We start from the raw sequence: 14,520 nt of genomic DNA on the forward strand, positions 1-14,520 counted from the left end.
AACAAACAGAGCGGGACCAAATCATACCCTTTGTGTCGAGAAGTGGTCAGAGTGTAGTAGTGGGTGATCTCATCCAACCATTTTCTCACAGCAATCCACATTTTGATGAAATCCAATGCAATGGCAGACAAATTGAGTAGGTACATTTTTGTTGAGAGATCACTCGTGACGTAGAAGAAAGTGAAGGAAATGAGTTTTTGCTTATGGGGCCAGATCTTTTTGCCTCCCCCCCTAAACAACAAATACAGCAACTTCTTTAGCGTAATCCCCCCTCAGGGGAATCAGAGGGATGCTCTACTTCATGATTGGCACCCCGGTTTTCTTTATGCCTACCCACCAATCCCATTGATTCCAAAATTTCTCCAGAAAGGTGTCAGGTTTAAGAGCAAAGTCATTCTCATTGCACCTTACTGGCCTCGACAAGTTTGATTCCCCTTTCTTTGGCCTCATTTACTTCATCAGCTTTGGATCCTAGATCCAATCCCAGACCTCCTGTCTCATCCGACAGGCATGGTTCATCCAGACCTTTCAAACCTCAGGCTGACTGCCTGGTTTCTCCAATTCCATTAGTAGCCAGACAACCTTCGCTCTCTTCCCCTGTCCAACATGTACTTTTATCTTCCCATAAACCTTCTACATGAAAGCTTTATACAAGTAAATGGAAAAAAATGTGTTTACTTGGCACAACAGAATCATGTTGATTCTTTTTCAGTTTGATACATAACATGCTGGAGTTTTGGGCTTTGCTTTTTAAAGAAGGAGCTAATTCCTCAATGAATAAAGTTCATTTAGCACCAGTGTTACGTTTTCACATTGGATTTGAATGTGCTTCATTGGCCTCTCATAAATTATGCAAAACTTTCTTGCAAGGCACTCTCTTGAGATACCCGTTTAAGGACCCTATCCCCCCATGGGATCTCAGTTTGGTACTGCAGTCTCGCATTCATTCCCCATTTGAACCAGCAGCTAAGTGTGACCTTAAGTACCTTACTTGGAAAACTGTTCTTTTGATAGCTGTTACCGCTGCTAAATGAATTTCAGAGAGTTAAGCCTCATCTTCACAACCTCCATACTTGCTCGTCCACGGGGATAGAGTGATGCTATGAACTAATGTTTCTTTCCTTCCCAAGGTGGTGTCATAATCTAATATCAACCAATCCATTAATTTACCAGTATTCTTCCCTAAGTTGCAAACAAGGGTGAATACATATTACATTTATTGGATGTTCACAGGCAATTATGTTTTTATCTGCACAGAACAAGAGAGATCAGAAAAACAGACCAGTGTTGTTTCCTTTGAGGATTCTTGTGAGGCTTGGGAATCCCAAAAAATCTAGGTAGCCTAGGATGGGCTACTGTTAGAAAGTCATGAAATCATCTGTTGATAAGGTATTTATGTATAAAATGACCAATGAGTACAATACAAGAGAAGGACTAATGTAGCCTCTGATAAATGGTTAGTTTAGAAGTCTCCTGAAGGCTCCATGCTGAGACAAATCACAACTGCGGAACAGGAGCACTAGAAACCGGAATTATCCTGTGGATACCAATGACAGCACCAGCAATCTGGAAACTACCATGTTTCAACTGGAAAAACGTCTGAAAAAAACTGCAAAGCTTGCAATGGGAGAAAATTTTCCTTACAAGCCCTAAGGATAAGAAAGTACCCACAATATTAAGACTTTAGCAAAATTCCTTTGTGGAATAATGTTGAAAAGGACGAGACTCTATTTTAAAATCTTCTCCAGGAAGCAGGTTTGAAATTAGTGAGCATTCTTTTTAAACACAATAGAAAAATGCAAGATCTGGGTGCTAACTAAAGCATTACTCTTGAAGAAAAAACAGAGTCTTGTGTACCTGAGAGGAAATTCAATGAAATTTGAGGCAGTGTGTTTGCCATGAAACAAAAGTCAAAGAAATTGAACTGAGAATGTGAATGTCACATCAGGGACTATCAAGAGAAAGGCATAGATAGTAATTTATTTCGAGAGCAACCTACAAAACAACTTCCCAGTCCCCCAGAAATGGAAATTTAAGACTAAACATTTGGATACACACCACCACCATACCCTTCATATTTCATTTCTAAGTCAGCCCAAAGTTATCTGGGACATCACTGAGACTGGTCTACAAGGGAGCCTAATACTAGTGTTCACTTCATGCTGGATACCTCAGGTTTTTCAAGGGGGGTTCTGTTCCTTTGGAGTCAGACATTCATCACAGGAGAGAGCTGGAAATGGATGCTCATCTGAATTCCACTCCTAGGAAATGGAGAGCATGGTTTGCCAAGGATATTTCTATCCTTGCATGGGACTGCTCCTACCAAGGGATGAGACCTGAAAGGGCTCATAATCTTTTACCCAGTAACAGGATTCCCAACCTAAGGCCTGGAACCAGTCTTCTAAACCCCTCTCTGTTGTAGAAAGAAATGTCCTGGAAAAAGACACTACTTTCATTCCCATGACCGAAATAAGGTGGTAAACGCCATCACTGACTTAAATGTGTAGAACAGGGTACAGTGGGGAAAAAGTGATTTTTGCCCTGCCATTAATCTGACTGTGAGTGCTTTTGAGACTAGATGCAAGGCAGACATCAAGAGAGTCCTCAGCAGATCTTGCTGCAAGAAGTTTTTACGATACAAGTGAAGGTGAAATTAAAGCCTTCCGAGACTTGAGCTCTGATAAATCACGTTGGTTCATGAAAGCTGACAAGGGAGGGGGGACATATTTGTTACTGACGCTAACAATTGTATTCAAAAGATTGAATGGATGCTTAGTATACTGACTTTTATTGTAAAGTCAGCATTGAGTCTGTTAATTCTGCCTATAAGAATATACATGACACCCTGCAGCAGCTTTAAGGAAGACCTTATAAACGGAGGATTTCATGATTTCCTATCAGTAGCCTGTCTGAAGCTACTTAGATTTTTTTTTGGATTCCCAAGACTCAAAAAAAAAATCTTCAGGAAAGGTAAACTTACTGTTTCGTGACAGCAGCATGCATCCACAAATGACTAAGCATAATGTAATAAAGTCTCACAGGATATGCAGATTGCTCATGTGTCCATAGAAACAGCTAACTTTCTAAAGAGCCTGCATGACCTCCACAAGAGATTTTCTGAATGGGTGGTGTGAAAGTGGGGACTATCAGAGGTGTTTCTGATCCTGTTAAGGACTTATAAGAAAAGGAGGATACTTCCTTGTATGAACCACAAAGAAATATTTTTATGCGATTTCGGAAGTCTCTACACCTACCAAAGGAAAGAGAAACAGAAGAATGACCTTATCTTTCAGTGAAGATGCCTATGAGATTAAAAGGATAATTTGTGCAACTGGTCCGTTTTGTCTAATAATAGATTGGTGAGCAAGATTCTGGATCCTGGCTCTTCATTTGTTATCAAAAAAGGTAGGAACATTGGGTCTAACTTAAAAGGGACGTTCAACAAGGACAGTGTGGAGAAGCTTGGTACTTTTCAATGTGGTGACCTGTTCTGTACCTTTTGTAAGTTCATGAGTTGCAGAGATTTTTTTCATCTGCCCCAGTACGGGTAAAGAATATAACAGTGAGGGTGGCTGGGAACTGCTGCAATGAAAAGATGTTTACAGAGCCCAGAGCTCCAAGTGTTGGGTGTTTTACTTAGAAAAAAAATATTTCTAAATTTAAAAGGATAGTCTGCCACACATCTGAAATTAGAAATAGACTAACAAGAATCCTTTTGCAAAGCACAGTATTGAATCACCAAGTCATTCGTTTTACACTTGAGGGGAGCTGAAATGCCATTCTTGAAAAGGAGAAGCTCGAATGGCAAATTTGCCTGAACACCTACAAACCCACCTGGCCTTATTTCTGCTTGTTCAATTAAATACATTGTTCATTTTAGGAAACTGGACTACAAATGATTATTAATTGTTTTGACATGAAATGTTTGCTTGCTACTTCACATTTCTTGGGACATTTTTTGGTCTGTATTTTTGATGGTTTCTGCTTGTTTTCTGACCTATACATATGCATAGTTTGCATTTTTTCCCATGCATTTTAATTGCTTTATCCATTTTTTTGTTTGAGTTTATGGATGCTCAGTTTTAACAATGATATGAATCTCTATGGGTGGGAACACACTTCTTTTTTTGTTTTAATACTCATGATTATCATTTTTATTTTGATTGTATTTTTGTCTGTGATGTTTCCTAATATTGCATCTTTTCCAAGGTTGTTTTAGTGGGTGCTGTTTTCTTAATTCATATGCCTGCTGTCACATATATGTACACAGATACACACACACACACACACACACACACACACACCTTCAACTGTCTGATATTTTTTTTTTCGGGCTTTAGTTTTTCACTCCTTTTTGGAAGGATCTTGTCACCTTGGTGCTAAATAGCCCATAGTTTCGTAACACCCTATTCCTGTCTGGAGACAGACTAGGTGTAACTAGCTCTGCACTTCAGTTTATTTGGACCATGTTTTATTAGTACACGCTCTTATGATAGTTTGGATTGTAAAAAATGACTTGTTACATCATGCTAGCTTTTAATTGTAAGCTAGGCTCATTACTATGCATGACATTATAAATCATGACTCATGATGCTTTGTATTTTTTAAGTGTACATTAATTTTCCATGGGGTAAAGCTGTTGTTGAAAAGTTGATCTGATGAAGTCCCGTTGGATGAAAGTGCTTATCATAAATTAAAGCGGAGTTCTAGTGACTAAGCCTGTTTGAGCTTGTTTCTTCAGTACCTTCATAGAAGAGGAGTTAACATCTGAAATGTTTGGACTGTTTATTACTATTGCTTAATATTGTAATGCTTGGGTTTTTATTTTTCATTTTCACAAATAATGAAGTAACGTCCATCTGCTACCTTAACGCTGGGGACAGTGATCTACTCGCACCTCCATTGGGGTTTTATATTAAGGAGCTCAGACAACAGATTTAACTAGTATGGTGATCCCCATGGTGGCCATATTGGGATATAAGAAATTAAAATATAGCCCAAAGCACTTTGAGTGATTCTAATGCATTAATGTAGTGCAAATTATCAAGATATGTCAAAAGCAGATTTTTTTTTCAGATTGATAGAGCTGTTTTCTTTGTGGGTAGAATACTGTAGTCTTTTGATTCTTTGCTTTGATGTTTTTGACACTGAATACTGTCTTACTCCAAGCTTAATTTGGTCTAGTGGTTTTGATGATTCTTGTGAACGTTTTTGTATTTTAATTTGTAAGTGCTAACATTTTTGAGTGATAGATGGGGCATTTTGTTTGCAGTGTAATTTGATTTCTTTAACATTAGGGCTTGTGTTTAAATTGATGATGATTTGGAATGTCTTTGAAAGTAGGAATTAGTGATGTTATATGAGCACCTTTATTGCATTATGTGCAGTCATTTTGAAGGGTTCAAAATGATCCCATTTATTGTGGTAAGGATTCTATTTGGAAGCCACGCTTGCCCTCATACTACTAGTCATCCACAAGGTAATCATGTAAAATGTCAGCCAAGTCTCGCAATGTGGAGACCGAATGGCAGAAAATCCAGACTTGCATATACCAAGTCTGGGAATGCTATTTCTCAAAGTATTTATTTTTATTCAAGGTACGAGGAGCATGGAGATGGTGTATGCAAGTTTGGAGATGTGGATGCTTGCCCCCCCCCCTCACTCACACTGGGGGGTACTTGTGGCTTGCTCTGTGCAGAAAAACAAGTTTAAAGGCGAATGATGTTAAATATTCACTCTTCTCCTATTTTTTTTTGTCATTTCTGGACTCTGCATTGAGTCCTGATTTCAGTAGGGAGCTGATCCACACTCATTTGTGTGATCAGTGTGTGAAACGACTTGTCTTTCCCTGGAAGACTGAATTGCTGGTGTACCACAGGTTTCTCTTTTCCCTGGGATTTTGCAAACACGGGCTTGGTATGTATAAGTATTGGGTCTAAGAGGAGTGCAGTCCTCTGCATCATGGGGGAAGAGATGTAGCCCCCACTTGCAAAAGTTAATTTTGTGTGTTCTGAATGCTACTCACATTTGGATGCATTTGTTGATTTGTTTTCACATTGTATAAAGCAATTGCAAATGAGCTGATAGGTTGTCAGGGAGCTGTTCTGTTTTGTTATTGTAATTTTCATTTGAGAAATCTATTAAGGAGATTTTTTTGCTTATAGTGATCCCTCCTCTTAATCTAAAGATATCTTTTTGAGATATAACTAAGGATGGAGTGACTTCTGGAGGGGAGCATCTAATTGGTCTCATTGACTGGCTTAATTTTCTGCAGCTCTAGACTCCAGTTAATTGAGTCTGCAATGAGCATTGGAGTAGGTGAGTCTTCTGGACAGGTGATCATCAATTATATTTGGGTGGCCCAGATTTGTTACTTTAGTTTCTTTACAGATGCATTGTCAGTGAACATTGAGGGGTAATGACTTGAGTGTTTTACACACACAGGCACACACACACAATTTCTCTCAGTCTTCATAGATGTGTCTTAGGTTTGTTGAACAGCAGCATTATTACTCCCACCCAATTTAACACTGAAGATAGCAGTTCTATCACATCAAGTTCCCCCTGCCAGTAAGGAAGAGCAGCACTTATTTCCACTTCCCTGCTTGGGTTGTCCAGTTCCCAGGCTTTCTTAGTGAACATGAGTTGTAGGTATCCAAAATTTCCAAGGTCTGACACTAGGGACCCTCCATGGTAGGTCTGTCATGAGGTTCAATCGACTCTTCCATTGCAATTCATTTTTCTGTATGAAATGTTCATGCTGTATGGCATGTGCAGCCTCTGCTAGCACTTACCACAGTAGAAAAAGCGTCTAGCACCGGCTGCCAGTTATTTTCTGCCTGTAGCACCTTTCAGATTTAAGTCCTAAACTTGCATTTTCGGAAAACAAAACCTCTGATATTATGTGCCTAAAGCACTGAACCCTTCAAAATACTAATGTGCGTGTCAGATGATGGGGGCATATCTACAGTAACATTGTCTGTAGCAGTTAAAAACATATAATGCAATGTGAAGCACTGCCAGAGTGGGAGTAGGTCATCCTGGCCACGTGTAGACATAGAGATAGAAACTCGTAATCTACCTTGATGTTTGGAGAGTGTTGAAAATGTCTCGTAACGGATCAGCAGATGATTCCCATGCACACCCCAAGTCTTTGCCTGGGGCAAATAAATGAAGGGAGGCCAAAGACTCTTCCCATCTGGAAGTAAATTGTTTTCAGAAATGTCTTTACAGTCTCCATGTTGATGGTCTCATCCTTAACTGTTGAGGGCTTTCAGTTCACATCAGTCATTTTTGGTGGATGTAAAGTTCCAGTGGAAATCCACTCATGATGTCTGCCTTGAGGGTGCCAACTAGGGTGCAGCACTGCCTTTCCACAGTTGGTCATCGGTATCACATCTGTGACTGCCCTGATCCACAACTTCTTGAGTTACCTGAATATTTAATGGCTGCATTTAAAACCTAGCACTGTTCTCCACAGGTCTACCCTTGGATCCAGGAGGGTCCTGACAGTCACGGTACAGGAGGGTAACACCCAGTTTTCCCTTGCTTGGGCATGCAGTTCAGGCTGTAGTTTTCAAAGTGTTGTTGGAGGCCTGGTGGGACCAGTCTACCTGGGTTTGGGACTGCACTATTAGTAAACATGGCCTGTTGTCAGCACCAAGGCAGCTGCAGGCCTTTTAACTCTTCACACTTCAACTTTTGCATTCCAAAGCTTATAGCACCTTGATACCCCCAAACAGTCCTCCTGCAATAGCATATTCATTTCAGAACTGACCCTTAACATGTGATGAACTGTGCATGTGTTTTCAGATTGCCCAAGTTTCTTTCAGGACAGTTCCATGCTTTTTGGCAAAGGGCATTTTGTGTAGGTGGTCCTCTATTCATCTTTTTTCATTTTGAAGCTTAGAAAAGGGGAGAGTGCATTAGCCATATATTGGATGTTTACTGCCATTTGGTTTTCTGCCCAGGATGGTCAATAGTATATAAATATTGACCAGTTGTTTTTCTGTTTTGTATAAGAAGGTTATCCACTGGCCAAGCAAAGCTTTTTCCAAATGGTCAATGCTGTGTATGGTGTCCTGATGTCTAAAGGCTCACACAGTTTTGACTGATATAGAGAAGAGTTTTTCTAGTGTAGAAATCTGTAACTGATTGTTCTGGAGCCTATTATTATCTGCCTCTTGTTGCTCTAAGGTAATTTAAATTAATTGCTAGCTCTGCAGCTGGGTTGTTGAAACATGTTACCATTATTAAAATGTATACAGTTTTTACAGAATTAAAAATGTTTGCTAGCAAATCACAATGGTTTTATTTCAGGTTTAGTTTCTTAACCAGGAGGCTGGACTCACTGTGGCTTTCAAAATATTTGTTCACTGGTAAAATTTTAAAAATGAGACTTCCATGTTAAGAACTTCTGCATTAGATTGATGTCTCATACTTAATGTTTTAGGAATGCTGCTAGAGCTGATATCTGTACATCTAACATATGGCCACCTGTCCAGAAGCAGGACCTCTTTTGGAGGGGCATTTCTCAAGGACAGTTTTTCCAGAATTTGTTTGTTAATCTTTCCTTGCCATTTTTGAAGCATTATTGGTTGGCTGTATTGATGAGATCAGCTATTATAAATTCAAATGCTATATATAAAAAAAAAAAAAAAAAAAAAAACTTGCAGCACATGTCAAATTACATAAATCCCTACTGATGTCTTTGTCTTGACTGTCGTGCAATTTGTACAAGGCAGTTAACTTTGTAATTAAGTCCAGCTGCTACTTAGCAATGCATTACTGTTTCAAGGCCTTAATGTTTGTCATCACTTATTACTTACACACCTTTCAACGAAGGGGATCCTTTACTCCTTGGCTAGATATAGGAACTGTCCATCTAACTCGGTGTCAGGCAGACATTCTCTACAGGCATCAGGCCATGTTCTCTTAATAGTGCACTCCCAAACCGAGGGATCATTGTTGAAATAGCTTACAGTGTTGCACACCGCTTGTACAGATACTTGCAAGTTTCATATAAAAATTATAATACAAGAATGTGTGGAATTCAAGGTCAGTTTTGCTAGCTTTGTTCTTAGAGTAACATTCTTCCCTAGCAAACAAAACAAGCTCCTAAAGAAGCAAAACACTGGTAACCAAAAAATAAAAAAACAAACCAACCCAAAACAGGCAGAGAAACTCCACTTCAATGACCCGAGCAGAAAACAGCAAGTCCCATAAAAGAGTTTATGGGACTTGCTATTTTCTGCTCGTGTCATAAAAGTGAAGTTTCTCTACCTGTTTAGGGTTGGTTTGTTGTTTTATTTTTTGGTTAACATTCTTCCCTTGTCACTTAGTAGCGTATTTTGTCTTGAGAACGAGAGAGAGAAAAAACGTTGAAACATATCGTAGCATTTTTCAAGCTGTGTGGATAACATTTTGTAGCTGCATAGGAATTTTCCCTTTTGTATCTTTCACTGTTAGCTCAGGCAGATTTTTTTTTTTTTTTATAATTACCTGCCAAGTCTGCAGTGATGGTGCTGCGGTAGCGTTGTCGCCTCACAGTTAGACGTTGCCCGTTCGATTCTCAGAGCGTCTTCTGTGTGGCGACATGCGTGAACGGGCGTTCCTTTGTTGTAGGTTGTGCATTAGGCCCGGCAAGCCAGCACATAAAACTCTACTGCCAATCATTAGCGAACCGGAGTTCCGCTGTGGTGACCCCTAACCAGGAAAAGCCGAAAGACACAAACAAACCTGCCAAGTACAGTAGAGAGTCAATTATCTGAACTAACTGGGACGTAGAGTAGTTCGGATAATCAAACATATAATTGAACCAGATAAAAAACTTCTAAAATCTTATTTTTTCTGCAGGCAGGGAATACGCTTTTCAACCATTCAACGATGCCAGTGGGCGATGAAGAATATTTTTGGTTTACAGTCACCATTGCGAACTGCATTTGATCGAGAGTGACACTGTCAAAATGCAGTTTTCCAATGGGCAATTTTGTGAACCCAAATACATTGACTACACCACATCAAATGGGTGGTGTAGTTCAAGTATTTGAGTTCGGAATTTTGAGTGGAGATCGCAGTTCTGTGAGGAACAGGGAATTAACCCATTTCTTCACTGTAGTGCGATCTCAGAGTTGGTATATATAATTTGCAGGGGATTGGGGGCACAGGGGGGGTTTCCCCCCTGCAAAATAGTAAAATACTCTTGACTATGGGATGTCATGATACGGTAAGTTGCATAGCATGGGTGCCTGTCGTCACCTCGTGCTATGTTGAATACATTGAGCTAGGGGTGTCGATGTATTCAGTATCGACTTGGCCATAATTTTGCTGTTCTGGTTTCAGGATTTTGGGTCATCCATGTGACCGGTTGACCTTTGCATTTTCAAAGTTTCAATAGTAAACCATTTTTTCCCACACAAGCGGGCTAGAAGCTCAAAAAACATGCACAAGTGAATATGTATAACATTTATGCATTCATACTTTTATTTTTTCCTACCCAAAAGCTTTGGATGGCTACATTCGGATAATTGACGTTTCGGATAATCGACTGTCTACTGTACTTAGAAATTTTTGAGAAAAAAATGGTTGTAACAAAGGAAATTATTCTTTTGAGCTGGGACATGGGATCTGAATTGCCAAGACATAGTAAGGCCTTACTAAATTTAATGCTTATGCGATTGGCTGCCAGAAAGACAATTGCTATAAAAGAGAGGGCAACATCAAAACCAATTGTAACTGAAGGAATTTGTGGGAAAAAACATGCAGAATAATGTTAAGCAGGGGTGCCGTTTAATGTAATGTGGGAACTGAGCAATTTATGTAATGTGGTGAGTAATTGTTTAAAAAAGTATATACTGCATGAAAGTAAGGAGAATGTCTCTCTTATTCTGGTAATATATATGTAATTGTGATTTAGTAGACATTTTAAAAAAGTGGAGAGACTATCTTTCGTAACCTGATCTGTTGTTATAAGAAGGGCAATTAGAGATGATCATCTCTAAGTGCCCTTCTTATAACAACAGATCAGGTTACGAAAGTTAGTATCACTAGGGTTATTTATCATTTGCACTTCACTCTTAACACCTTGAACAACATCCTGTACATCAGAAATGATGGAACATCATTCTTTTTATTGCATTATTATACTCTTACAGCAGTTGGATTTTGCTCATCTCTGTAGTCATTAGAGAACATTTCTCTGAGTAAGGCATTATTGATTTGAGTAGTAGGTTTGTACACTAAAATTTTCGTACAGTGCCATTCACATTAGACGTTGAGCTGCTGTAGTTCATTGTATTTTTTTTGTTTTGTGGAATTATTATGTAAATGAGAGCTTCTCTATTTATACCCGATTTGAGGCGACAAGAATTTCGAATCACTGGACTATGACTGTGTGCCATTTGAAAGTCTGAAGAACTGTGCTGTAGTGGACCTTCCCAGAGATCAAAAAATCAGCAAGCATAAATAGCACGCACACACACACACACACACACACACACACGTATATCACTGTGAAATCTTTGTTCTGGATGACCCTTGTGTCTGTCTGCACATTTCTGATTAATGGCTTGTTGCTCAGAATGTGAAAGGTTAGCTGCATGTGAGACCAGTGACCCTTGTTCAGTTTTTGTACCTTCCAGTAGACCTGCTCACTTGCCTCCATGAAATATTTTCTTTTGCTTTGTACTTAAAAATTATTCAGCTAGAGTAATGTCCTGAACATGTTAAGCACATGATGTGCTGTTGAACGTTTTGAGAGAGACAGTTTGGTCACCTGTAAGAGGTGAAAGTTACTTAGTTTATTCTATAGTTTATCTTATTTAGAAGGTGTAGAAAAATGACTAGAGCTGCTGCTTTGTTTTTCAGGACCACACGACAGTACGAACAGTAGCATCATCTGTAACAGCTAATGAAATACGTAGGCGATCCAGTAGTTATGATGATCCTTGGAAAATAACAGATGAGCAAAGGCAATATTATATTAATCAATTTAAAACCATTCAGCCTGACTTGAGTGGATTCATTCCAGGTGAGGATTGGTAATGGACTATAAACAGTACATTCATTTCTAAATTTGGTTTTGTGTCAGACGCTTTATACAAGAAAGTTTATTGCTACATTCCCATACAGCAATTTCACTACATAAAATGACTTTCCAAAAGTAAAAAATGCACATGTAGGCAGTGTTTTATGTTGAATATTGCTATAACGATAACAGTACTTCATGAAAAATTCAGGGTAGGCATGACTTTGAGCTGGATGTAGGTACCAACAGCCTGGTGGGTACTGCTAAGTTTAAATGATAGGTTGGCCTCCAAACATTGGTGAATGCGTAAACCTCTCTCATATAAACTCCTCTGTTGGAAGAATCATTTGTTTGTTATTAAGGATGATGCAGTTGTTACACTGTGTCAAGGTGCCTAAGGTTTTAAGGCTGGCTTGATGACAAGGGGAAATTGTAACTTTGTAGTTTGTAGTGTCCGATGTGTAAACTATAAACTGGTGAAGTTTATTGTAGGGGAAGGACTTTTAGGTTAATCTGAAGTGAAAGTAATGTTTGCTGGTAAAATAAGACTTTCTTTTCCTCAGGGGCACTAGATATATGGTGGCTTTGGAGTTCAAAGGTGCTTATTACCTTGTTCTAGTCTTTCCTTTACAAAGAAATTCATCAGATTTCTAGTGGTGGGGTCATTTTTTATTTTGCTTTTTTCCTTTAGTGTCTCCTTAGTTTACAGTTCTTCCTCATGGACTTGGCAATTGCTGTAATGGCTCTCATGTTACAGAGATGCTCATGTTGAACCATATGTGGATCAGCTCCCAGGAGGCTTAAGTTACATTTTCCCTTTTTAGGATTTTTTGGGGTGTCATAGGTATCAAGACAGTCAAATATCATACCTCTTCAAAAGACCTTTGAGGAGATGTTTCTGTATCATCTTAATGACAATTTTTCTTTGAACAAAGTTTATAGAATATTACTTTCTAGTGTAGCAGTCACAAGCTTATTTCTTTGGATTTCTTTGGTCTTCTAAAGTGCTTGTTTGCAAGTATTGTGATTATGCAACATGCAGTACTTCAACTGTATGAGAAATTTGTGACCCTACCTGAGAAGTCTGCATTCAAGCATTTCACTACTTGGAACAAACGTTGCCTCTTATTTTTCCTTTCTGTAGATAATTGGGTTTGGCTGAAGAATGCAGGTCAAAGAAATAAGTGAAGGCAGTTTTTTTCTTCTCCTTCATATCATTTTTTATAATGGAGGCTTTAGACTCTGGGCTGCAGACCTTGTCTAAATCTAAACTGTTTAATAGCTGAGTTGCTGGAGCGACCTTAGGTCAACTGGTGCCCTAGGCAAAAGGGCTCCACGGCACCCCTATGACACCCCCCCATCCTGGTCTACCTACACCAGATAAATACTGGGAAAGCACCCCTGCTACAGCGTTGCCCTAGGCGGCCACCTAGTTGGCCTATGCCTAAGGCCGGCTTTGCTGAGTTTAAGGTACTTTCTGCAATTCCAAGCAGTGCCGATATATGTGGTACAGAAACAGGAAGGAGGAAACACATATACTTAATGGAAATAAATATTTAGAACTTTGCTTTGTTAGAGAATAGCTGCCACACAGGAATTTACCTGCCTATGGATTATAATATTTTGCAGGGACAGTCATTTGCAAGGTCTACCTATTTCTTGAATGGTGTTTGAATCAAGTTTCTTTTTTTTTAAGTTGGTAAGCATGTGGAGAAACTCCATCCACAAATTTGTCTCATCGACAAACTGCTTCCTTGTTTACTTTTAAGGGCACAGGAGGCTTTTTTTTTGGGGGGGGGGGGTCAGAGTCAGAGCTGTCTGTATGCTTTCGTTCCTACCCCTCCTAGTTCAGACAGTTTTCTTGGTAACATTGATGAAGGCTCTCATGGCCTTGATAGCCCCATTCTGGTCAAGGAAAAACATGGATGTTCATATATCTACCACCATTGCAGTAGTTTAAGCTGTTTGGGTATTACCCCCAGCACCAGTGAGCTTCCCAAAGCTTTGGACACCTTTCATGTGCTCCAACTTCCCAGGAGCATTCAAGGTGCTCCCTATAATGAACATTGGGACTGCCAAAATAGTTCAGAGTTTTTTGAAGCTGAAGTTAGTGCTCCTTCATCAGACCCTCTGATTCTGCCAGTCACTTTAATCCTAAAACAGCTGGGCAGATAAGTCCCTCATTTGGAGAAAGCCTTCCTAATTTATTTATGTGACTGTTGTACTTTTCTAGTTGCTTATTTACTCATACTGAGAATGTACAGGGCTGTGACCTGCACTGGGACAACATAGTTATGTTGGTGCTCATGTAAACTGTCTAAAAACTGTACTGTTTACTTACGTTTTGTGTGTCTAGACAGGATATTGTGCTTGAGGGACTTTCAGTAGCTTACTTGCCTCAGAAGCACTTATTTTCTTTTATTATCCATATCAGCTACTCGTGACTGCAGTACCTGTTCTTCAGACCTGTTTTCCAGCTTACTAGTACTTCCTTT

At 39.3% G+C, this 14,520-nt stretch overlaps 1 protein-coding gene across 1 annotated transcript in view; it reads left to right on the forward strand.

Annotated features, from left to right (window-relative positions):
* Positions 1 to 14,520, forward strand: part of REPS1 (RALBP1 associated Eps domain containing 1) — a 1,538,969-nt gene that overhangs the window by 661,726 nt on the left and 862,723 nt on the right. Inside the window, exon 6 of the mRNA XM_044068024.1 lies at positions 11,866 to 12,028. Coding sequence (XP_043923959.1) covers positions 11,866 to 12,028 — 163 coding nt within the window. The remainder of the gene's footprint in view (positions 1 to 11,865; positions 12,029 to 14,520) is intronic.

Source organism: Protopterus annectens, chromosome 1.part0 (assembly GCF_019279795.1).
Source record: "Protopterus annectens isolate FY-2018-M chromosome 1.part0, PAN1.0, whole genome shotgun sequence".
In the NCBI taxonomy this organism is placed as follows: domain Eukaryota; kingdom Metazoa; phylum Chordata; order Ceratodontiformes; family Protopteridae; genus Protopterus; species Protopterus annectens.